Source organism: Phaenicophaeus curvirostris, chromosome 3 (genome assembly GCF_032191515.1).
Source record: "Phaenicophaeus curvirostris isolate KB17595 chromosome 3, BPBGC_Pcur_1.0, whole genome shotgun sequence".
NCBI classification, from domain to species: Eukaryota; Metazoa; Chordata; class Aves; order Cuculiformes; family Cuculidae; genus Phaenicophaeus; species Phaenicophaeus curvirostris.
Window position 1 is genome coordinate 6,619,644 of NC_091394.1, and position 26,379 is coordinate 6,646,022.

General features: G+C 41.0%; 1 protein-coding gene across 1 annotated transcript; it reads left to right on the forward strand.

Moving 5' to 3' along the window:
- Positions 1-1,266: 1,266 nt before the first annotated feature.
- On the forward strand, positions 1,267-25,765 carry GLIPR2 (GLI pathogenesis related 2). The gene is made up of 5 exons (XM_069853304.1): positions 1,267-1,513; positions 13,792-13,900; positions 17,231-17,334; positions 23,459-23,536; positions 24,201-25,765. Exons 1-5 carry the CDS (start codon positions 1,501-1,503, stop codon positions 24,359-24,361), a joined length of 465 nt encoding a protein of 154 aa, XP_069709405.1. The 5' UTR covers positions 1,267-1,500; the 3' UTR covers positions 24,362-25,765.
- The last annotated feature ends 614 nt before the right edge of the window (positions 25,766-26,379 follow it).

Consider the following 26,379-nt stretch of genomic DNA (forward strand, 5'->3'; position numbering starts at 1 on the left):
AGAGGTTAGAGTTTGCAGGCAGGCCCACGGCTTGTTCACTCCTGCAAGCAAATAAAACAGTGGCTTTTGCCTCCAGATAAAGGGCTCTGATTGTACCAGCTCCAGCTCACCACCCTGCTTCTCAGCCAACTACTACTGCTCATAGTAGAGGGAGTGGAAGATCTTTCCTTCTGCACCTTCTCTGACCTTTTCTTCCTCCTCTGCTGCCTGCCTTGCTACCAGCTTAGGGGAGGTGAGTATGATCTCATACCCTGAAGTTTCCTCCTCCTCCAGCTAGTGATCGGTTGCCCCTGTATCTCTTCTTAGTGATGCTATCAGCAGTTATACAGTGACACCTCCTTGGTCCATGTTCCAGCCTTGCAGGCAAAGCAGCCTCAGGAGGAGCAGTGTGATGGTGAAGGGGGTTTGTTTTCCCCACCTGCTGCTGCTACTTGTTTAAAAAGGCAAATAAAAACTCAGCATCCTTTTATTTTTGATTTTTCTCATCGTCGAGCTCAGCCTCCAGAGTTAGATAAAGGATAATTAAAACCTGCTGAGCCAGCAGACTTGGCACAAAACCAAGTAGAACCTCTGAATTTTGAAAGGCATTGTAAGAAATTGGGAAGCATTAGCCTTAGATGATTTTTTGTGATGAAGAAAAGATGAAAGCTGGAAACACGTAACTGAATTATTGTTTAAAGAGATGCGGCACTTCTGAAGTTAAATCAAAGTATCCTGTTCACTGTAGGTGAAGCAGTTAATATTTGCCAGATTAGCCTGAGGTATTTTGATGTAGTGTGAAGATAACAGTGGCACAACGTGCTTGCACAGTTAAAATGAGGCATACGCACATCCAACTCTTTTTACAGAAATACACCATCAGCATGGTTCCTGTTTAACCTGTAAAATCTTACGCTGAATTTTACTAATACCTACTACATATTATACTGTAACAGCACTGAAAGCAATTTATTTTAGACATAAAACATAGTTATACTTCAAACTGCCTTTTTACCTGTTTCAACTTTACATACAGTCACTGGGTAAAACTTTAACAAGTACTTAGCTGTATGAATTAACCTCATGGGCTATGCCTGCTGTGGCAGCAGAATTATTTGTCAGCAGTATTTCTTTTCACAGCCTCCTCTTATCTGAAGACAGCTGTGATTACTAAGCTAATTTGGTATGTGAAACCATATGGTGTTTTGGAGCTGCTTGGTTACTGTGGAGGATAAATAGCTCCTGACCCTAAACAGGATCTTTTTAAGAAAAAAAAAATAAAAAAAAAAATGTGGTTTCCCTATGCCTTATAAGGCACGGGCAGCTTTACTCCAGTGTTGAAGAAGGGGCGGTAACGGGTTTATGCTGCTGAGTTTTCTCCAGTAGCGGTTGCAGGCGACTGAAGAAGTTGAGCTGACATTGCAAACGCTTTGTCCCCAGCACATAGCAACAAAACTCAGTCAGGAGAGGAGGCATCAGGTGAAATTAAAGAAAAACCAACCAAGCCTCCACCACTTGATCATGGGAAAATCAGGTGAGCAAATGCCTTTGTGCGGTTGGCGGTCTTACAATGTCTGTGACTTGGTTTTTTGCTTGGAAGGCATTGGTAAAGCATTAGTGGCTCTGAGAAAACCGCTTTCATTTGTGCATGGTACAGCCTGGGAGGAGCTTTCTCTCTGATACGGGTTTAAATTAAAAAAAGCAAGAAAAAGGACCCTCGTCCCCAGCCAGCACAGTGCAGAAGTAGTTCTATTTTATATACAGCTTATATTTTGTAATTGATAATAGCTTTGCTGTATGAAATAATTATAAGCCCTGTAGCTTTAAAATTATCTTGTGTCTAGCTGTCTGACAAAGCTTAAATGCATTGCAGACAGGCAGCAGGCTGCTTTGAGGGGGAAGCTTTTTATTACCCTTCTGGTCAGGAGGATTCAGATTTTAAAGTTTGCTTACCATTTAACTGAGAATAGTCTTGCTCATCTCCAAAGTCTCTTTCAACCACATGCGCACAGCCTGGGTCACCTTCCCCAGAGGTGTTTGAGGGATGGGTGGACGAGGTGTGAGGGACATGGTTTACAGGTTGATAGGAATGGTTGGACTCAATGATCTGGTAGGTCTTGTCCAACCTGGTGATTCTATGATTCTGTATTTGTGAAGTCCCTGCTGCTGGCTGTGTGGTTTGTCCTTTCCCCACCACCACTGGCTGCCTGCATGCCCTGCTCTGATAGTATTTGTTGGGGGGGCCTCCCCTGAAGCTGCCAAGGAGCCAGAGACATTAAGAACAGAGCTCATGCCCAGGGCTTTCTCTATCTTTGTCCTAGACTCAAGAGTGAAAATCTGTGCTGTTTTTCTGAGACAGCTGTGAAACTGGATGGTTTATATTTGTTCTTGTGGTTAGGACAGTCTTTCTGTGGTGGCAAACTGTGTGTTTTGTGCATAAACTATACGTATAGGGCACGCTCAGCAAAACCTAGTAGTCAATTCACTCCAACCCATAAGCCTTTCCCAGAAAACCTGGAGGAAAATCTTTGTGTGGGTAACACTTCAATGGGCCTCAGCATGGATGTGTTGAGTTTTTTTAACTTTTTCTATTTTCCAAAGGTCAGCGTCTTAGATGGGATCAGAGCTGTCTGCAAATGTGACTGTAAAAGGTTTAGTGGTATCACACCCAGTCCAGGCAAAGAACAAGTGGGTGGTTTTGGCCCCGTGTCCTGGAAGCTGCATGGGGTTTCATGTGGATTAGGATTTAGTGAATAACCACAACAGTTTAAATAACTGTAGCTGCTCAGAAGTATCAGGTTCAGCACTTTCTTGCTAATAGCATAAACAGTACAAATACAAGAAAAGTCTACAGCTGTACTTTACATTATTGCTTTTGTCCAATTAACTTTGCTAGAGATATTCCAGTGTGCACCTCCCAATCCCAAAATGCTTAAGGAATGTCCTCTTGTTTTAATATGTGCACAGTCTGTTTGCAAATAGCTAATACAGCCATAAGGCAGTTACTTATTTCCTTGCTTGTTTATTACTGCATATCAGTAGGTTGCTCCACACTTAGGAGGAACAACAGACCAGAAACTTCTTTTGCCAAGGCTTGGGTATTGCTTGCATCCCTAAGTAGTTTAACTGATAGAGCTTGAGATCTAAGTACATATTAAAAATGTTTTGTCTCTTGTGTCATGCTTTTTCAAATCAGTGATAAACTGGGTCCAAGTTACTGTCTTTGAGCTGCATGTGGTATTTTTAGATTAATCCTGAAACTGAGGTCCTGTCCTAACAATTCTTTATTGATGAAATTGCATCTGCTCTTTCCAGTGGTGCATTGAAGTCTTTAAATTCCTGTCTGAGATCATTTGGTGTGGTTTGCCTTTGCATGGGCGTGAGCCGCTATTTTTTTAGAGTACCACTTCCTCTGTGTTTTGTGTAAAATGCCTCATGCCCCTGTTGTAGCTCTCTTGAGGACACGATGCGGGCACGTTTCTCCATATTAGGGTGTATGGAAATAGATTGGGGTCTGTCTGACCTCCAGACAGAGTGCTTGCTCCTCTCCTGTGTAAGAAAGATTAAAGTGGAGATGACCTGCAGGCGTGTATTTAAGGGTGCCCCAATTCATATAAAGTGGGGCCACTGTCTTAGAGCAAATGTTTTAAATTTAACTTTTTATCTTTGGTGAGTTAATCTTGAGGCTGAAGAACCCCCAGGCAAGGAAATCCTGCTGTTGAAAATATCAATTCTTTGATAAAAACTCACTAATAAGGTGTTGTCAATAGCTGTTAGATCATATTTAAAGCAATGTTCTTTGCAAGTATCAGAGCTAGAGACTTCACATTGCTTTTGCCTCACTAAATAGAGCAAAATGTTGGAAAACATTGGTACCTCTGACTCGGCTTACTTCCTTGGAAGCTGGAGGCTGCTAAAACCAAAAATCATACTGAAACTCCCTCATCAGGTTTAGAAAAACTCCTCCCATGGCTGTAACTCCAGCAAATACTTAAGCCAAACACAGGGAATCCCTCTGCCTTCCCACTGGTCTCCTGTTTCCAACCAGCCTTTGGATTAGGGAGTGGTGCAGGCTCCCCTCGCCGCAGATCCAGCAAAGCCCAAACTGAATAGAGCAGGGTAAGTATTTTCTGCTGGAAATGAAGCGATGGTGCGCTGGCTGCTTTTTGTTGCCCTGTTACTGAGACTGCTGTGCTGGCTGAGCTCTGATCCCCCTGCAGCTGTGCCTGTTGGAGGCTGGGGTCCTGTGGGCAGCCCTCTCCCCAGAGGGGTTATCCATCCATGCCAGCAGCTGCGAGCGATGCTCAAGGAAGCAGCTGGTTGCCAGCTCCGCTCTGGAGCATGGAGGATGCTGCTGCGCAGTGTGAGCCTAGGAAGCAGCTTGGGTGGGAGCAGAAAGGTTGCTAGAAGTCTCATTTCTTCCGCTTCCCCTCCTGCCCTGCCTGCTGGGGGAAGGGCTCTCACCCCACTCCCTCCCTAAAAACCAGGCGGAGGTGATGGCAGGGGAATCGCCTTGTTTCTTCTGGCTAATGGATGCTCCTGCTATCAGACAAAGACAAGGATGAGCTCAGTAAATATGAGCTATCTTTTTGCAGTGCTTGGTTTTCTTTTTTCTTTTTTTTTTTTTTTTCTTTCCCCCTCCCCTTCCCCTTCTGCAAATGAAAGAAAGGGCTGGGAGTTGCCCGCTGTGCTCCATGTTGAGTCAGTACAAAAATAAAGGCTAGGAAAGGATTTTGACAAAATAAAGAGACGAGAACCTTACTCAGTGCAGTTTTCCATGCTGGTTTTAAATCTTCCTTAGAAGCATGTGCTGGTTTTTAACTCTTCAGATGCAACTTTGGAGTGCAGTAGAAAGGACTGTCGTGTTTCCTGCAGAGCAAACTGCATCTTCAGCTGATCTAAAGTGCAAACTTCTACTTTAGGGTCTTGGTAGAAGACATAGTGGGTCATAAGAAAAGCACGAGCTTGCTAGAGAGGTGTTTGCTTTCTGGGAAATGCAGTACTCGCAGCCTGCCAAAACAACAAGGCATTTCATGCTGACTGGTTTTACTGGACTGATGGAGATGGAGCAAGTGAATTGGTCTAAACTGCTAGCAAGTGAGCATTTGCATTTAATAATTTCAGGACATTTGCAGAATTTGTGCTCAATACAAGTTACTGGCTGTTTCTCTTTACATCAGAACTGAACTTGGTGTGGTGGAAAAGGGCACTTAAAAAATCAAGTTAATTTGACTAAAACCACCACATTTCACTCTTCTCCAGGTTTTATGTGTAGCAAACACTGATCACTTGGTTCAAGTTAATAAATGGCAAATAAAGAAAAATCTACCTGTCTGTTGAACCATCAGGGTTTTGGTGGGGAAGAGGAGGAGAATATAGCAGCCATCCCATGCAACACTGGTTATTCCTTTTGACTGTTAGATTAGTAGTCTCACTTCCTCCTGCTCAAGGCAGATAAATACCAAAATGAGTGTGAAGGGCTCACAAAGAGTAAGATGGAACATAATGGTCTGTAGTAACCAATAACCTACCAAAGTTTCCCCTGCCATGCTGTTGCACATTAAAAAAATATTGGCTCTCCTTTCTGAATCCTCCAAGAAGTCTTTCTCAATAAAACTAAGCATAAAGAAAGCTTTTATTACTAGAAAAATTTAAATCATTGGTTTTCTATCAGTGCAGTTAGTAGTGTCTGTCTTGCCTGGATATGAATTTACTTCAGTTGCTGCTCTACATGCAGTAGAAAAAAGCATAAGAAAAAATCTCTTGATTTTTAACTGCTTTGTTGTTTATTGCATATCTCAACAGGACAGAACGCTATTTCAGATCCCTGTTTTGGTGCAGGCCATGCTGTTCTCGGAAAGATTAGCTGGAGCATATCTGTGTTATGTTTTTACAGGCGAATGTAAGCACGTTCTGCCCTGTCTTTGAATGTCTGAACAGCAGCTCTGCTAGAGCTGGGCTGGGTGGCTCTGTGGAGAACGGTGAAGTGAAGCCAGGTGGGTGGCCAATCGTTTTGGCTCAGAACTGGCTCCTGTGCCAGCTGGGGTGAGGAGATGGTCGTAGTCTGGGGTGTTGTGGAGGAAGACAATATGCGTTTGATAGGAATGGTTGGACTCGATGATCTGGTGGGTCTCTTCCAACCTGGTGATTCTATGATTCTATGAGCCTAGTGTTTAAGTCCACCACAAACATTATTTAGAATGATTTAAAGTTGATTGCACTGAGTTGCTAGTGCAAATCTCTGCTTTGAGCAGAAATCGTTTGGGCTTTGCCTGATCTCTGCTTTAAGCATGGTCATTGCAGAGTTACATGTCGTGGTTAGTAAACGGCCCTTCCGAAGCTTTGCTGTGCCACCATTGGAGGTGCTGTGTTTGGAAGCAGTTTTCTGACGTAGATTGTGAAGGCTGTCCCCTCCTGTACACCTGTTTTCACAAAGCTGAATTGGGGTTGCGTGTGTTGCTGAGTTTTTGTAAATATAAATATGGGGAGCAGGGGGACTGTTTTCCACGTGAAAGCTCTGATGCTAGCTTGTGACAGGCAGATGTTAGGAAATTATTGAATACATGCTTAATTATACCCTTCGTGTGTGTTTGTCACACTTACAAATTCTGTGGGCCATTGTCATGTGTTGAGCACTTAAATGATCCTTAGAAAGTGATGTCCTTAGCTCGATGTCCAGATAGAGATCTGTGACAAGTGGTGTCCCTCAAGGGTCCGTACTGGGACCAGTGGTGTGTAATATCTTCATCAATGATACAGACATGGAGATCGAGTGCATTCTCAGCTAGTTTGCAGTTGTCACACCAGAAGGATGGGATGCCATCCAGAGGAACCTATACAAGTTGAGAAGTGGTCCTATGTGAACCTCATGAGGTTCAATAAGGCCTAGTGCAAGGTCCTACACCTGGGTTGGAGCAACGCGTGGTTTCAGTACAGGGTGGGAGATGACGTGGTTGAGAGCTGCCCTGCAGTGAAGGACCTGGGGGTGCTGATTGATGAGAAGCTCAACATGAGTCAGCAATGTGTGCTCGCAGCCCAGAAGGTCAATTGTATCCTGGGCAGTGTCAAAAGAAGCGTGGTCAGCAGGTCAAGGGATGCGATTCTGCCCCTTTATTCTGCTCTTGTGAGACCTCACCTGGAGTACTGTGTCCAGTTCTGGAATCCTCAGTATAAGAAGGATATGGAACTGTTGGGATGGGTCCAGAGGAGGGCTACCTAATGGCTGAAGCTCAGATTTGATGGTAGGGAAGTTCTGATTTCTTGAGTTAGTCCCTAGTGAATACAGTCACACCTTATTTTCTTCAGAAATTACTGTAATTCTAAACAGATGTGTTGTTGGGGAGGGAGGAAGAGAAGAAATGGAAAAGTTTGCTTCCCTTTATTCTCCTGCATAGTGTATCAGTTCTGATACATGCATGTCATTTGTAGCTTTGTATCTTGAAGTGTATGTACCCTAGGAACTGTGTAGCAATTAGATTTAAGAATACAAGATCTTACCAATGAAATTGTCTTCTTAGCCTTTTTAAAAGTGTTAGCAGCTTACATGTGAACTGCTTGCAAGAGTTGCGTGTGTGTTTTGTAGCATGGTTACAGCATTTAGTTGTCCTCCATGGCACAACAGTAATAAAAATAATACTTTTGATTGTCCTTCATGCAAACCCAACACTGGTTTCTCTAGACAGAATGAGCAGTCGGTTCCAACCTTATGCAAAATGACCACTTGACCACTTCACGGTGTAGTGACAGTTTGTTGAAAGGCTTGCTGGTCTGATTGTTTGGAGGAGAGGACTTCTCCCTTGACTCTTGCTTCCAGTGAAAGCGAGAACTTGGATCTCAGTGGTCCAGATTGCTGAATAGAGTTGCTTTTTTTTTCTTTTTTTCCCCTAAAATTCTTATATCACAGAAGGCTCTGCGCCCTCTGAGTTGTGCAGTTTCCAGTTTACCAGGTGTTCCTTTTTAATCAGGGCAATCAATTGCCTAACAGTTTATAAAAGCCCTTAAGTGAGGAAGTAATCAACACTGTCTATTATAGCAAGAATAGGATTTGCAATCAAATAGCGACATGACTAACGTCATTGAAAAATTATTACAGCGGTGGCTTCATATTCTGGGGTGATATGCCTCGGATTGGGTTGGGGGCAAAAAAGTGTGTTATGTCATATGGCACAGGTAATGCAAGGCTATTAAGCTGCCAGTTAGCTGCAGAGGAAGCCCAGATCATAAAATGAGCAAGGACTCTGTCCATCAGATTCATTAACTCAGACTGTTGTACTGAAGCTCACCTCAGCAATAAACAAGCGTGTAAGAAAAGTTCAAGAAAAATTGAATGCTGAAGAACATCAGAGAATTTCCTTCCTCAAGAGGGATCTCCTGAGCTGAAGGGAAAGCTGTGTTGAGCAGCCTGATAGGCACAAGAATGTTGAAGAAACTAATCCCGTTCAAACTTTGAATGCCCAATTCCTTTCATTCCCATAAGCAATACTTTCTATTCCAACTGCTCATGGGGTCCTAGGATAATTCAGGTTTGAAGGGAAGTAATGTACCAACAATTATGATACGTCCCAGAATAGTCTATTGTATCAAATGGAAATGTTGCCCTTTTATTGAATTCTTGGTTCAAAAATGTAAAAGGAGACAAAGAAAACCCACCCTAGAGGTAATGCTTTCTGAATATGGTATCATTTTATTTTTCCTTCTCTGCAGGGTATATGTGATTTTGTTTCTTCTGCATGTTTCCAAGCAATCAGACAGTTTTGTTAGCGAACAGGGGAGTTTAGCACTGCAGGAGATCAGATTTTATGGCTGGAAGCATTTAATGAATTGGGGTCTCAGATCCATGTTCCCAAATTACGTATTTAGGAATAGCATTAAGTGCTGGTCTTTGAAGATGTTACTGTCCCAAACGGAGAGCAGTAAAGTGCAGTCATCCACAGCATGTGGAGAAAAAAAACATGGAATATTCACTACCTGTGGCACTGTAGTGGCTAGCCAGTATAAGATCACCCTTGTGCTTGTGACTTCAAACCAAAGTGCTGAGTCAAAATGCAGCAGAGGCATAACTGTCCTCTTAAAATATCTCATATCAGTTAAATATCCATCGCTTCTCCACTGAAGGAACGTTACTCTTGGAGAACGAAAGATTCAGGTAGGGCTAGTTTTCAGGGAATTAAATTTCAAGTGAAAATAAAGTTTATTAATAAAGATGATTAATAACAAAAATGACAGGTCCCTTAGAAAGGTCTAGATGAAAATGTGGTCATTGGAAGCTGGGTTGTCTTTTGCTCAAGAATTTTGTTTGTTTTCAGTCTGTTAATATACTCTGAGAAGTTTGTTGAAATAGAGATATCTTCAATTATCTGGGACAGCAATAAAGGGCTTCTTGATAGAATTACTTTACAGTTGCCTAAAGCCTGCAATGAACTTCTTCACAAACCTGCTGAATGTATTGAAAGTTGTATTTGCCGCATTTCTTATTCCGTTTCTGCTATCAGAGTAGAGTAGAACAATTCTGCAAAGTCAAGGAAGACTGAGGGGGTTTCAGTACTAAAGCAGAGCTACGCTCAGTGTTTTAAACTGTTACCTGGTTACCTTTTTATGTGCTCTCTGTCTGCTTTGCATTTGTCCTCTCCATGTATTCTGCCACTTGGCTTTTTTCTGCCTGGGTTCTCGGGAGGAAAGATTTTCAAAGTGATGTGTAACGTCTTGGGCAATATGAGTCACACTGCCAAGGCTGCTGGTATCAGGTTTTTGTGTTTACCCCTTTCCAAAAGGGTGGGTCCTTTGACGTATAATTTGCAACTTTCTTGAGATATGTTGCTTTAGCCATTATATGAGCACGTTTGTAATTATTTAGTTTGAGGCAGGATTGAAAGGTGAAGTCATTTATCTCAATTTACCTGTAATGCACATACGCACAGGGTGGAGAGTTGAGGCCTGCTGAGACATGAGACCTCAAAAAGACATTGAGACAGACATAATGGTATGCACTGCTGTGGAGGTCTCTACGTGAGGTCCATTTCATAGAAACGTAGAATGGTTTGGGTTGGAAGGGACCTTTAAAGGTCATCTAGTCCAGCCTCCCCCTGCGATGAACAGGGACATCTTCAACACAGCCTCGTCCAACCTGACCTTGCATGTTTCTAGGGATGGGGCATCTACCACCTCTCTGGGCAACCCGTTCCAGTGTTTCACCACCCTCAGCATAAAGCGATTCTTCCTTATATCTAGTCTGAACTTCTCTTTTGGTAAAAAACCATTACCCCTTGTCCTATTGCTACAGGCCCTATTAAGAAGTCTGTCTCTGTCTTTCTCAGAAGTCCCCTTTAGGTACTGAAAGACCACAATAAAGTCTTTCCAGAGCCTTCTGTTCTTCAGGCTGACAAACCAAATTTTTCTTGTTGATTGTATGATATGTTAATTATCTGAAGGCAAAATAGAAAAAATTAGTGTGTGTGGAAAGTACGAAATTACTAGCAAAGATTAATCCATAAACAATAGGGCAGAGAGCACTGAGAAGACAATGATACTTCTAGAAATTGAAACTGTGGTCTTCCTTGAATCACTGAGGTGAATACTTAGCCATAAAAAATGATGCGTTGTTTTTGGCTAACCAAGTATATGCCTGGTATAATGCTGTACATCCTGCGCGTGCTGATGTAAGGGCTATCCTCAGAATTTCTGTTGTGTAGGTATTGGGTAGAGGAGGGTTTATGTTTTGTGGCATAGTTTACTGTTACTCTTTCATAGAATCATCTTTCATGGAGTAGGTCCAGTTGAGAGCTGCAAGGGTAGTGCAGAGCAGCTAGTGTTGTGGAAGACGTGTTCAGATAACTTGTATCTCTTTTGATTTCCAACCTAAGCATATAATAGCCTGGAAATTTGTTGTCACGCGCTGTTGTTATCTTAGCCAGTGTTCTAGAAGAATCCAAAATGGAGGTAAATAATTGAGTAATGAGAAGCAAGCAACTGTATCTAATACCTTTAGCTGTTTTACTTATTCAGCTGTGTAATGATTCATGACCAAACCTAACTTCCTGACAGCAGGAAATATTTTATATATTTTTTTTTTTCCTAGCAGCTTAAACAGCCTACATGAAGGGGGGAAAAAAGTACGTCTTCAAAGCTGTTTGGGAAGCTGTTCTCATTTGGGTGGGAGCCTGAAAACTCCTGTTAACTCTCACTTTTCATGTCCGGCTTCTCACTGTGTGGAATGTGGGTAAAATGGAAAAACTGAACATGTCTTCCAAAACAAATCTGAAATAAATTTGGCAGTTGGGTGTCCCTCTCCACACATCAGCAGGCATGAAAGAAGCTGTGCAGAGAGGGAGGTGGTTAGCACATGAGCTTGAGTCACAGTAGATAAGTGTTTCTATAGCAGCCACTTTTGAGAGAAGGGAAGGATGGAGATTCTCTAGGGACAGCAGAGCCGTGTATCGAAGAAACAGTTTTGTCCATGTATTGTTCTTTTTAAGTTATACAGAGCTGGATTATGCAATGCTTCTGTTAATGAATGGACTGAAAACTGACAAAGCCTGTATTTAAGTTGACTTAATTTTTTTTAATATAAATTTATTTGAATAGAAATTTTTGGACTTGGGGTTGGATTGTTTATCTACCATTTTATGTTGAGTGGGTGAGCTATTAAGTCTAGGTCATAACAGCCACAACCTTTAAGATGGTCTTGTGCAGAAATATGAAGCCTGGAGTCTGTGATGCAACCTGCAGAGCTGTGAGCTTCAACTTTCATCTGCAGACTGTCTTAAAACTCCCCTGCTGGAAGCATGGACCTCTGCATCAGTGCAACTAAGCAAACTGGCTGCAGTCTTGCTTTCCTCGGTAAACAATGATAGATGCCTTTGAAATAGGTCATGAGCCTGCATGATGCAGCAGATGAGAGGTTTAGGATTCTGGCCTGATAGAATCGGTGAGCTGGAAGCAATGGTAATAAGAATGATGGGAGAGGTTTGTTAGCAAAAAGGGTGTGAGGGTGATCAAACACCAAAGTGGTGGTACCTGTTTTATTTAATGACATGCAACTTGTGACACACAAAACTGAAGGAGAATCTAAGAGGAGGAAGTTGATGGGCAGATCTCATCTCATTCAACAGGGTTCCTGGTTCCTGTTGCTGTCTTACCGAAACAACTTTGTACCAAAAAATCTAGCCTGAAAGCTTCTTGATGGAGAATATATTAGATATATGTGCCCAATGACACTTTGTTCTGGAAAAGGTCAACTTTACTTAAGACTGTGTTCAAAAGGTTTAAGGTATTGCATGAAACAATTACTTTTTATGTGCTTTGAATAGTGATATTATCTTAGGCTGCTGTATTTTCCTAAAGCTGTTGGGAAAACTGGAGAGAACAGCTTAAAGCATGAACATGGGCTGAGTAATCACCTTAGTAAAGAGTTAGGAGAGCGATACGTGCAAACTCACAGCTCCAATGGAACAAAATGCATCATTACAAACAGCAGAATAATGTCCATAGCAAAGGAGAGAATGATCGATTATAGTTGTTAGGATCAAATAGTGTGAGGAAGTTGAGAAAGCTAAGCTTAATAGGAAACACTTTCTAGTCAGGAGGTCTCTTTGAGCTTCAGAAGTGTCCTGCAAGGAAAATGATGGTAGTTGTGCCAATTAGGGTGTTCAGAAATAAAGCTGATAAATCATTTATAAATGTAGAAAACTGTGTCCTGGTAAAAGTGGAATAAATCCTCAAAGATGTCTTGGCCTTTTCAGAAGCTTCAGCAACACAGAGAAGGTAAACTGGTTGGACTCGATGATCCAATGGGTCTTTTCCAACCTGGTGATTCTATGATTCTGTGAACTGTCTTTCTATTTTGAAGATGCTGTCTGTATCTCTCTAACTGACCCAGTAGCCTGTTTTCCAAATTTCTTTTAAATTGGCAAATTCCACAGGGTGACAAGTGCCAGGGAAGGTGTAGGTGTTTTGGTGGTTTTTTGTTTTTTTTTTTTTCTCTCTGAATCTTGGAGAAATCAGCAAAGGCATAAAAGCAGGTAACATGAACTTGCCATTGAGCTGAATTGCACTGTGAATTGTTGCTTATCCTCTGCTTTGTGCTGCTGGGAGTCTCACGTTTATCAAGGTACAAAAAGGAGCTTTTTCAAAACTTTGTAGTAACTTTGGAATTCAGATGTTTACTGAATGCACTCCAGCACAAGGGGAAAAAAAAAATCATCCCCAGCAGTCATTTATTTACTTATCACTTGTTATTTGTGAATAAGTGTTTGTCTTGAGCCAAATAAAGCTGCATTTTGAGGTTTCTGTGAATTTGTAATTTATAATGGATAAAAAAGGTGCATGTTTCAAAGTATTGCATAGTTTTACACATCTTATTATCTCTGTTTTCTTTCGGTGGTGTCTTTACTAATCCAGAAAATTCTTGCATGCCATAACAATAATTTTCATTTTTAGTGCATCTCCATAAAGGACCATAAGTCTCACTTACTCTGAGACTTCTTTGCAATGGTAATGCAGTGTGCTGAAATCTTAAACTGAAAGTCAGTTAAACTAACCTTAAATCACTTTGCTAGTGAGGAAAGGAATACAGTTCACATTTTTCTTCAGCCCTTAGTGAGCCTGTGCCGTCCCAGTGGGAGAGTCTTACTGTTAATTCCTGGATGGAAGGCATAAATGGTTCACTTCATACAAACTTCCAAGTAATGAGGGTGGTATTCTTCTGTTCTTCACTCCAACCTGCACCAGCATCTTAGCTAGAGGGTATGCTTTTTTTCTGTTTTCAGTAATGTCTGCAGTTGACAGACCTTTCCAATTTTTTTGATGTGATTTCAGCTTCCAAACAATTTGCTGAAGAGGTCTTGAAAGCACATAATGACTACAGGAAGAAACACGGAGTCCCCCCATTAAAACTCTGCAAGAAGTTAAACAGAGGAGCCCAACAGTGAGTTCAGCCATTTCTTTTTTGTAATAAGATTTGTGACACTCTCATCTGTTAGGTTTTACTGTGTGTACTGCAAGAATATTTGCCTTTTGACATGCCAACACTCAATGAAGACTTGCTGAGTGGAAAGTGAGGGACTCTACGCTCTCTGATTCCCTACCCAGCTCTTGTCATCCCTTCTTTATTTCTGTATCACACAATATCAGCTGGTCACGCAGGCACTTCTGTGATAACAACTGTATAAATCTTTCTTGCACCCTTTTCCAGGTGTGGGCTGCATCTGTCTACACTGGTATGTCACCTCTGCAGAGGGCAGTTGCCTAAAACATGCTTCACCACCACCTCTGTCAGATGATGGATTGTCATCTGCAGGAGCATGTTCACTGCTGCTGAAACAGTGAGAAACAAACTTTTCATGGTAGGAAGCAATGACTGGTCTAAGATCAATGGAATCAGAAGGAAGTAATTTCAGATCAAATTGTCTATGCTTTCGGGGCAAGGAGATAATCAGTATACATTGTTCTCTAAGCTGTTAGGAGGGACACATCTTGCCTTTCCTCCAGTGCTAAAAACTGCACAACTTCTTCTCAGTCTAACATGCTGTGGATCCATCTTTCTTCTGCCTGACTTAAGTCTTCCTTCCAGAAAATTGAGTCCAATGCTGCTTGTCTTCTTTGCTGTAGGCAGGACAAGAGTATTTCCTTTCCCTTTACAGCAACCTTTATCAAAGTAGATTTGAAAATATTTTTTTTTTAGGGTGATCCTCACAGTGCAAAGGAGAGACATGAAGGAATAAAGGCAGTTTAAACTATATGGAAAATAAATGTCTTTCCCTAATAGCTAAATAGTGGCTAGTTTGATCCCTGCAAACATGAGGTCTCATCTCCTGTTAGGCTTTCTACCGTGCACATTCAGACTTCTCCATGTCAGCTGGCTGGGAGCCAGAGAGGCTGTAGCCTTTCCAGAACCTGATTTCCTAGCCCAGCATGATGCTGCATTGTCACACAGATGCACCAGCTCCCACGCTCGTAAACCAGAGATCTCCACCAGGTGCTATACTGTATAATGCCCTTTTATGTGGCATGCAGACGTGCCTTTTGGCAGCAGGCAAGATCTAGTTCTTTGGTTTTTAACTGTTTGGTTTTTTTTTTCTTGAGACACCATGATAACTGGATACAGTTTTCCAAGAATTGGAATGCCAGTGACTCATCCACATACCTTTGTAATCTTCTAGGGGTTTTCTTCTGTTCTTCAAAGGGGCTTTTTGTTCTGTTTTACACGATGCCTCACAATGAGGAAGAAATTTCATTGGCTTGACAATAATACTTGTTGTGCTTCCAGAGTGCTACAGTTGGTTTAAACAACTCAACTTGTATGAGTACTTCAGATTATTCTGTCAAATATGCTTTGCTCCACATTTATCTTTAAGTGTGCTATTGCCGTTGCTGAGTATTTTTAGGTCCTTCTGGAATTCCTCGCAGTCCTCTGTGGTCTCAGCTGACTTTCCCTGCTGTGATGAATAGCAATAGGAAACCTTTGGTTGTGGTCTGTAACTTCTAAGAATTAAGGCACTTGTTCACAGACTGGTGAAACTGGTTGATAGCAAGAACCAGAAATGGTTTGATTTGAATAGAAGACATGAAATATAGGAAATCTTATTTGTCATTACAGATTTTTGCAAAATCTTAAATAGAAGGAACTTCACCTTTTCTTTAGGTATATCTGATATGTTTTTTGGTATATCTATGAGTACTTTTCCATGCTTCTGTGTTGAAAATGGCCTGTTCTACTATTTTCAGTTTCAGTAATGGTGACAGGTTAGATGAACTGACTATTGGATCCCTGCTTTACCATGAGATGAGTCACTCTCAGCAGGTATCTGTTTATCTCTGATTGTAATAAGGCACAGGGTGATGATCTCGGATGGAAATCTCATGCTGCTAACTGCCTGAGCTAGAGCGAATCAATCAAATTGTCTCAAATCTTTGGCAATTTTGCCCATGTGAAATGTGTACTTTGTTCCTGTCTTGCTTCACGCTTGGGATGTGGGAATCGTTGAGCAGAAATGTTAAAAGGACTGTAGTGATACAGGGCATGAAGGATCAATCTGGACATCCTCTACTTCAGTATCTAGCAGACTGACAACTGACAAGCTTTTATTATTTCGAAAGTAACGGCAGTAGCTAAATACTTTTATACGGTTTTGTTTTGAGGGGAGGATTAGGACAGAAGGAAATGAGAACATAATGACTGAAGTACTATCTTGGGCCAAAACGTTCAGCTGGACCAATTTCCTGTCTCTAGCAGATGCCAGTAATTCATGACTAGGGAAGGAGTAGCAGGATGAAACAAATGAGGTGATCCTTCCTGCATTATCTTCTCATAGAAATTACACATTTCTCCTGGAAATCATGGGTATCCTAAGCAGTAGATTGTATCCTCATGTTTTTTTGTTGCTGTTTAATAAGCCCTGAAGATTCCCCCCTCGACACACACACACTGCAAATTTGTCTAGCTCATTTTTCAAACCCACTGGCACTTTGATGTCTGAGTTGTCCAGTGGCAATGAGTCTGCTGCACAGTGTGGAGAAACTGCTTTGTGTTACTTGACTTTTAAATCTATGACCTCATGATTCTGTGTTGACTCCTATTTCTTGTGCCATAAGAAAAAAAAAAATAAGGTCTTTCCAATTTCACTGTCTCTGTACTGAAGCCTTTCCAATATTGAATAAAGAGAATAATTATTTTATGCATGTTGTTCTTCTTAAACCTATTGTTGCAAGACAATAAAATAAATCCCACGCTCCCAGACATGTTGACTTCTATAGAAACAGTGCTGCTTATCCTTATGTTGATGCACACAGTTGTTGCCTTGGATTCTCTGTGTGGTCCCCTTCTCTTCTATATTGTCATCTGATGCATTCTCTTGGTTTGCATTTGTCTAATTTTTCATTTGTAAGTGTAGTTATTTTCACACTTGCTTTGACTGAATTCTCACTTTGGTCTTTTTTTTCCCCATCTGTTTTTTTTTCCCTTTTTTTTAACACTTAAATTACTCCCGTGAGGGGCCTAGAAATGTCTGGAGGTGACAGGTGTAGCAGTTACTGCAGGTATTTCCCTTTCTACCAGCAGCTTCAGTGAAGGGTAGCTAGATCTATGCAAGCTTGGAGCATATCTGGCTTCAGAGCCTTGCAACTGAGTGGCTTGGCGTAAACTGTCGTCTTCCAACAAAATTCTTTGCTTGCCATCTCCTCCTATTCCTCCTGCTCCTCCTCCTCTCTGCTCACATTTGCTGTGGTCTGTGACTCAATGTGTGGATTCCTTTGCTAGGTATGCAGAAGAACTGGCTACCACAAGGGTCCTCAAGCACAGCAGTGAGTCTGCTAATGGAAAATGCGGAGAAAACCTAGCATGGGCATCCTATGACCAACCAGGTAAGTTTTCTTCTCTTGCTGTCTTGCAGACGCTGGATAAACGGCTTGTCTCATGTACGGTGGGCTCACAGCATCTGGTTTTAGGAGTAGTGGTGCTTTCTTCTCTTTGAAAGCACGTGCCCACAGCCCAGCTCAGGCTTCAGGGGACAGGATGGTGTGCGTTGCTGCATCTAGTTTCTTCTGCTCTCTCAGGAAGCAGGCTTTGAGCTTTTTTCTATGCCTTTGCTTTTGAAGACAAAAAAATTGCATGTGTTTTCTGATCATGAATGTAACATTGCAACTGGGAACCTTTGTTTTGATTCCTGAGGAGCTGAATTTTTAGCCAGGTTGATAGCCTGTAGTGAGCCCTCAGCCTGCTGAACATCGCTCTGACTTCCCTCCTCCTTTCTCCAACGAGCAGGGTTCATGCCTTAGCCTGCCCAGACAGCAGGTGGGATGTATTAAAAGTGATGGCTTGCTTTCCTTATTCCCATCCACCCCTGGAATTTCCAGCACAGCCTCAGGGAGACAGGAGTTCATTTCTGCAGGCTGGAAGCCCTGTTTGAAAGGCCTGGAAATTTTAGTAAGTGAGTTTTAGACCAAGAGACACTGCTTGGTTCCTCTGCAAGTGCCAACTCTAGTCCGTAATGGGTACTTTTTCATGATCAAAAAGAAACCTGGGGTGGAAAAATACAATTTGAGCTATTTGGCATTCTGTCCATTGCAGGAATCTGAGACGAGGGTTCAGAGCAGCATGGGAAAACACAGATGTACAGCAGAGCTTGCATAGTGGCTATGACTCACAGACTGGGCTTACTTCTTCCTTCTTTGTGTTCATGGCCTGTGCTCCTTCCCCTAAGGTTAAAGTTACAGAATTCCCATTTAGAGAGCTGGAAACAAAACACATGATGCCTTCCATAAATTATATAGTGCCTGTCTTTCTGAATCCTGTCTGTTGTCTTCAACCCATTGTTTCCATACATAAGTATTTTTTATCCAACGGACTGAATGTCTTGCTGAATAAACTAAGTTACATCCTCTTTTGTTCTGTAAACCATTTCTACGTTTCCTGTGTAGTAGGATCGTTCAAAGTACCAGAATGAGAAAACTCTTTCTTCAAAGTAAGTTATTTTCTCATCTGGGCTTAGTCCTCATCTCTCTGAGGCAGATTCATTCTTCCTATTTTTCTCATGTAGTTCCCTTTGGATAGTTAATTTGTACCCTGCTCAATGAGGCTGAAATTTGTATTAAGGCATCCATTCAAGGACTTAACAAAGGCAGGCAGTGTTTTTCAGTTTCTTTCTCAGATAAAGAAAAACTCAATAAACCTCCAGCATACTCTGTATTCTTTCTAAAAAAAGTGTTGCTGTTGTTTATTTGGCCCTCACTGAGTTCTGTAATCATGCCATGAGATGTTTTTCTTGTTTCAGGGAAGCTTTAAGCTTTCAACTATAAAAGCCTTCTAGTTTGACCACTCTTCTGGTGCAAGAATACCTTGAATTGTATTCAGGTTTTTAGAGTTACGTAGCCTAAATCAGTTGCTGGAAATATGTCTATCCCTGTAATCCAAAAAATAGTTGACAGCTGTTTCCTCCCTTTAGTCCTGCAGGAACTGCTCCATGGCATATTTCTCTTTGTCTTCAAATAAGTGAGCTGTCATCTGCCACTGATGCGAGGGGCTGCAGCCTGCCTTGGCAGCTGTAGTATGTCAGGCTTCTCAGGATGCCTTGTCTTATTTTTCATGTGTTGGGAGGTGAAGGCAAGCACTGGATGACTAAATTCTGGTTGGGATGGCTGATGTGGTCATGAAGAACATGCTGTGTTGCCTGTGGAAACACTGCGGCTTATAAACTCTAGATAGTTTGTAAGAGAAATTCACTGTATGTTATAGCCTAAATCTGAGAGCCTGCCTTGATGCATTTTTTGCTGTCTAACAGCAGGCTTAGACAGTGCTGTTAAATAAAATAAAGTAAAATCAAATAACGACCTGCATGAGGAACACTGGAAGTAAAGGATTGGTTCCTAAAATGATTAGTATGTCTTTAATCTAAGTAGATATTTTATTTCTGAAGCAAATTTAATTCCATCTCTACCTTCTTTCCCGTCAGACTGGTAGAAGGAAGTTTGTGATAACAAAAGCTAGAAAAATGCTCGAGAAAAATTCTGAGGTTCGGGGTACCAGGTTTTTAAATAGATAACCATGGTGCTGCCCATCCTTGCACTGAAATATGTCCTATATGATTCTTATTAGAATGTTTTTAGCAACTTAGTGGGATTCCTTGAAGATTTAAATCCTCTTTAGAGCGAGGAGTGACGGTGAGGCTGGGCCCAGCATGATTAAATGTTAGAGGAATCTTGATACAGTAGCAGGGCTGTGACAGCCTCCTGTTCCCTGTAGTGACGCTGAGAGTGTATTTCCAGGTGTGTGAGCACAGAAACACACGTGTACAACACGTACATGTGCATGTATGCAGGTGGCCACAGAGATCAGCACAGGCAGAAGCAGTCAGCACTTGTGTGAACAGCACTAGTTGTCTCATCATGTTCCCATTTCTGGCTGATGGTGATAAAGTCTGCTAAAAGTAGCAGAGGAGAAGCTGCACTGGTGGCTGCAGGACAGATCTGTGTGCTTTTTGATGGAAGTAATGGAAGTAAACTTCTATAATTTCTGCTGTAGTCATGATCCTGTGTGTCTTTTCCAACCTAGTGGTTCTGTGAAAGAGGGGTGGGGGTGAGGTTTGTGTGCTTTCCTTCTGATCGAAATGCATTTTGAACAACAACCAACCCATGTTTTGGGAGAGCTTTTTCGAGTGGGAATTGTTTTAGATGAAACCTTCAAAAGCATCCTAAATGGAAATGGATGCTAAATATAACTGCACCATCTATTCTGTAATAATTTGAAATGGAAATGCTGTGGTCAGTTCTCTGAACCAGCGAGTCTAAGGATGCTGGTAGGCTCAGTGCCCTGCTGTTGTTCTCTTGGGGGTCATTTTCTCTAGGTGCTGGGAAGCCTGAGGGTCACTGGGCTCTAAACAGAGTTTTCCCTGAGTACCCTGTGTATCTGCTGTCACTTCCGACACTAATTTAGTTTACGTCCCACAACCACATTGTTTATCGCTCCCCAAGGGGCAAAGAGTCAGTAGCAAAGCATTTCAGTGGAAAGAGCATGTTCAGTCCCATGGTACCTGCCTTCCCTCTTATGTAAGAACTTGCACGTAGGACCCCCTGTGGCATGTGACAATTCATGCCCTTCGCTTTGAGGACGCTTTCATGATTTCAAGACAGAATAGGTCAAAAGTTGCCTAGTCCTTTGGTCACCTTCCCTCTTTCTGGGAAGGAATCAGTCTAACTTTTTGCAGCCTATGATGCAATGAGTGTTTTAATTCAAGGAGGGTGAGAGCAATGCCATATAATAAAAACCCGATCCTGCACATGAAAAATGGAGCACAACTATCAGCTTCTAGGCTTTCACTGCCTCGCTGCAATAAGTTCCAAGCTTTCATCCACAAAAGCTGGGAATTAACACATCATAGGTTGTGCTGCCTAACTGTGCTCATTGTCCTTCATGTACAGATTGAGGTATTACCTAATGTCATTTCTGTTTTCCTCGAATTAAAGAGTTAACAAATTTTCACATGATCTTGTTCTTTAAATAAAAGAGAAATAATGAAGAGATACTGTTTGTCAAAACTTCCATCTCTCCTGCAAGATTTCCATTACAGAGACTTTAAGTTCTTGTCACATGGAGCCTAGGTACACGTCTCAGGGCTACAGTAAGCAGAAAGGGGATGACTTTCTCTTGAACTACTTTTTAAGCTCTGTCACACTGATCTCTTAATGGAGGTAAAATGAAGGGCTGGTAGCAGTTGGAATGCAGTCTTAAATCTATAAAATTGCTACATACAAAGCATAGTCACTTATGTACCTGTACACATAAAATATGTTTCATAAGATCTGACATGTCTGCAGTCACTTTCTATACTTCTGTTCTTCCCAGCTTGCCACAAACTTATCTAAATCCTTCATAACTTGGAAGTCTAGGGTGGAACAGGATGATATGCTTGGGTTTTGTGGTTGTATTTTTTTTTTCCTAGTACTTTTCTTTTTGTATTGCACAAAGATTGCTGTGCACTTTTTTCAGTCTTCAGCTTTAGTGTGAGTGACAAACGAACGCATATTTGTGTTATGGACTTCACCTGTAAAACAGGTCTGCAGGGTTTGTTGTTTGGCATAGGGAGAGCAGGGAAGGAAGGAACCTATTGTTATTCCTGAAACCTCTAAGTTGGGAAGTAAGAGGTTTTACTACCTTTTTACGTAGAACATGTAAACTGACTCTCTGAGGAGATCACCATCCCTAATGAGCAGTTTGGCATAGGTAAGTTCATTGTACTTTTGAGTTCATAAACCTCTCAAGAGGTGGCATTTCGTTCAACATTTTCTTCTCAGTAACAATTCTGACAGCCAACATGCCAGGCTAACAATGCCATCCTTTTTAGCAGACTGCACTCACAAGCAACTGAAGTTTCAAGAAGTTAATGCAGTATCTGACATCTAGAATAGCGCAAGTTTAAGACTTTTTTTTGCTGCAAAATAGCGAAACATGAGTCATGGCTGATCTGCAGCCAACAGTCCACCAGGGACCAGTGTTCTTCATGACGATAGGCTTAACAGCATTGGCAGCTTGCTATGAAATCAACTGGGCTTGCGTTGTACTTCCTGGAATGCTACACAGAAATTTAATTATTGATGTAGCTCAGGGAAAAATGTGCCTCCTTCTCCCCCACAGTGTTTGACACAAGAATTTCCTAACAACCAGTAATGGAAAAGAAGTAACATTTGACTTTTGAGTACATAGCATCTGCAAGTTCTGGTTGGAGCTCCTGCCCTCTGTCCTGACTGTTCCACTAGAACCATTGCAGATTATCTGAACCTTCTCCTTTCGAGCAGGTTCCTTAACTCTTCAACAGAAAAAAAAAAAAGGAAAGGATTATTAGGATTATTCTTTGGCAAACGTCACCCTTAAAGACCCACAGACACGTAGAGCTACATCACTACATGGCCATAGTCTTAGTCCTTATACAATTGTAGGAAAGTGTATTTGAGGTGGCTGACTGTAGTACCCTGAGTTAGTGCATCAAAGTGGACATCCCCAATGGCTCAAGTACTAAGTAAGAACCACTGAAAATGAATGCTCTTAAACTTGAAGTATTAAATGCTGGTGAGAAGATGTAAAAATAGAGTATGTCAGAGGTGTCATTTTTTCCTTTGATTTGCTTGGAGATGAAAGGGAATCTGTTCATACACCTGCATCCATAGGTGGGAGGCCTTCCTGTAGGAAAGGTCCCTGTGCCCTTTTGCTCAGAAAATCTGACAAAGCTCATTGAAGTCTTTTCAAACACATTCCAAGACTGAGAAGCTGGTGAAAACTGCATATAGAAGCCTAGTGACAGGAACACTCATCCTGTCACATGAGAGGGATGTGTGTTCACTGCTTTCCAGGCTGAAAGTTACAGAAGGCTATGGGCAGAAACAAATATAAACTTAATGTGTTAAATTACCAGATGATTTCTTTGAGGATTAAAGGGATTTCTGCCTCATCTTGATCCAAATGATGTCCAAAGGTTTTTCTGTCTTCGAAGTTGTAAAGTTTTAACAGCAGACAAGAATTGATGGATGGTCCTGTTCCCTGATCTACTGGTGGCAGTGGAGCACTCTTCATCATCAGCTCTGTCTTACCAGACGAGCACCTTGCTGCGGAGATCTTCTCTGAATGGGATGAACTCTGCCTGATTATACAGCAGTTTCAGAGGTTGCCTGTCCAGGCTGAGTCAGGCTCCGTGAGTTGTACATCCCTGGCACTCCAGTGGAGAAATGGATGGACCGTGTGTGTTGGGCAAAACTCAAATCATTGATGGCTTGAGATGCTTAACAAAAAGCATAGGAGTAAGTAGTAACTGAGTAGCGACAGCTATTGCTAAACAATATGCTTGATAAGTTGCATGTACTACCATGTCATCTGCATTTCAAAAACTCTTTTCAGTAAAAATACTTTCTAGGGGTTCTTGCCAGCTATTAACAGAAGATCTTGCTGGCCAGGCTACAAGTGAGCTGCATACGCTCACAGTAGATTTCTTTTGTCTTTCAGGAAAGGATGTGGCTGACAGATGGTACAGTGAAATAAAGAATTACAGCTTTCAAAACCCAGGGTTTTCTTCTGGGACAGGTAAGTACAGACTGGGCACTCTTTCATCAACAAGACAGCTTTTATTTTAAGAAATTGCTCATCCAACTTGTTTTAGCATTTTTCAAAAAGCTACCTTTCTTTCTTAGAAAAAAAATAAATGAGGGGAGAAAATGTTCGAAATTCCCCGAAGTTTTATAGTAGAAACTGACAAAAGGGTAAAAGGAAAGTGAGAAATGAAGAAGCAAGCAAAATTTGTGTGTTTTTAATATTATTTTCCCTTTAACACCATAGTTTTTAAAAGGCAACTTATTTTTAAGGGAAATGAATTTGTAGGAAATACTAAATCGGCATCATACAGATGTCTTACTAAATATACTATGCTGTTGTTTACATTGGCATGCGTTTACCAAGTTGTATCACTCCAGTCACAGAGATAACTTCAGATATAATTTGGAGATCAGCCACAGGCCATTGACTGCATATTGATAATCCAGAGTCAAATGAACATAAGGAATAACAGCGTGGAACCAGATCAGATGAGGCTTTTTCAAGTCAAAAGCCTAAGTGTAGCTTTCTTTTCATGTTCTTCGCTTCTTCTCCTGTTGGAGAAAGAAACAGTTTTGTATTGCTCTTTCTTTCCCTGTCCTTCATATGTTATAGGTTCATTACCTAAAAATGAATTCCTACGTTTATATCTCTTCAGGTCACTTCACAGCAATGGTTTGGAAGAGCACAAAAAAGATGGGTGTTGGAAAAGCATCTGCAAGTGATGGCTCTACATTTGTGGTGGCTAGATATGACCCAGCTGGAAATGTAGTAAATCCAGGCTATTATGAAGAAAATGTCCTTCCTCCAAGAAAATAACTTTTTTTTTAAAAAAGGTAGTCTTACTAACTTTTAAGGTAGTTTTACTGCCTTTAAAAGTGAAGCTGGTTTTGGACTTAATGGTGTTAGAAATGAAGTACGATTCAATGAAATATCCTGGCTGATACTGCTGGTCACTTCTCATTACAGAGGAAACGATTACCTGTTGCTTGAGTCGATATGCATATTAGGTCTCTGTTGTTTCTAAGGGGACTTCAGTCTATTTGAGGATCAAGTATATGCAGCATTTCTGTGGGGTAAAATCTATAATGTGGGTTGTTTTATTTTTTTTTTTTTTAGTTTGCATGAACTCTGTGTCAGCATGTGAGTAAGCACATGTTGGGTGTCTTTTTTTAAACAAGCAAATTTATAGCTTTCTGTGAGATGAAGATATCAGCTTGTTAATTATGTCACGTACTCCCAGTTTTCCAGTATTTTTTGATAACTAACTTCTTTGCTCTGTCTATACCTCCTGATACTGTGCAGCCTTCTCTCTGCAGATGGAACATATGCAAAACTTCCTGTATGAAATGTACACGTGTAAAATGTAGTGGCGTTCAGACCTATGTGTTTTTATTAAAAAGATCTCACGAAACACTAAAACATTGCTGGCAAAATTGAATCCATCAAGCAAGGCGTAACTAACACATGACCTGAAAACTACTAAAATTGTTTAAATACCAGTGTTACATTTTAGATGTTAATATTTAAAATCTATATGAGATTGCAGTTTACAATATGTACATTGTCTTACAATCAAATAGTTTACTTCTGTTACAGGGAAGTAAGATACTACTTTTTCTTTTATATATTAACGCACAAAATCATTTCTTTGAAGCACATTGGATTTTATTTCTCAATACCTGATTTTACTTTCCTAAGGAATATCTTCTTGCAGGTGTCATGCTATACAGACAATAATATTCCAAAATCATCTCTTGTCTCCTTTAGTAATGTTACAGTAGGAAGTATGCACATGGACATGCCCTTTGCTCATATCATTCAATAATAAAAATACTTCACATGCTGGACTGATGACTTGAAATAATTCAATTGGATTTCCTTAAAAGCAAGCAAGCAAAAATTGAGGGCACTTTTTTCTCTTACGAAATGTAGATTGGGCTCTGTTGGCCAAGTTGATATACTGTGCTTCGACTTGGAGTTTTCTTTACTTTGTAGATGTTTCTTTGACTTCTGTTGAGATTCTGTACGCCAGGATATGATTTGTGAAGAGTGCCATTACAGAAATATTTTTTGTTTACACAGTTGTAATAAACTGCACTGTTACAGCTTGATTATATGTCACTGTGATGCTGTATGTTACAACCCTTTTGCTGTAATCAAGAATTTAACATATATAATGAACATCTGAAAATTAAATATTTTTTAATATTAATTACTCAAGCCTTTGCTCTTACCTGAGGCGTTTTTTTGGATAGTCTTCAAATTTTATTTCCAGAATATTAACATATGACATGATTGCTTTTGCAACATAGAGCAAAGAAAATAAGCAGCAAGTATTGTAGACCAGGAAAGAAAGAAGATTCTTCTAAGAAATGATAAATAATAGAGCAGATTGTACATCATCCCTTTCTACAGAGATTGAACTGACACTTGAAGCCGAAGAGGCGTACCTCTTTCTCTCTTGAACTCCTGCTTTGTATCTCATTTCATTTCTGCTGCTGCCTCTGTTGGTTGATGTGTTCTCAGTAAAGAATACCCACTCAACTCCCACTCAGGCGTGTGCGTTTCAGTAACTGCAGTCTTGGGACCTTCCTCTCTTCAACCCTCAGCTAACAAATGTTGCAGCTCCAAATAGGCTAGTGTTTCACATTGTCATCCCTGAGGATAAGCACAGGGCTTTCTGGAAAAAATAGGCTTACTGCAACTAACGTAAAGATAAAAGCTCATGTTAAAAAAATTACCAGCATTAAAATACATTTTTTTTTCTTTTTCCCCCTAACATTGCTGCTATTGGCCCTATAAGTCCTTGAAAGGCTAGTGTAAAACCATGTATA

What these genes read in the sequence shown, in the direction of transcription:
- GLIPR2 (XM_069853304.1), top strand. An exon ending in TTAAACAGAGGAGCCCAACA is followed by an intron (nt 13,901 to 17,230) that starts GTGAGTTCAGCC and finishes TTCCTTTGCTAG; the next exon opens with GTATGCAGAAGAACTGGCTA. An exon ending in AGGGTTTTCTTCTGGGACAG is followed by an intron (nt 23,537 to 24,200) that starts GTAAGTACAGAC and finishes ATATCTCTTCAG; the next exon opens with GTCACTTCACAGCAATGGTT.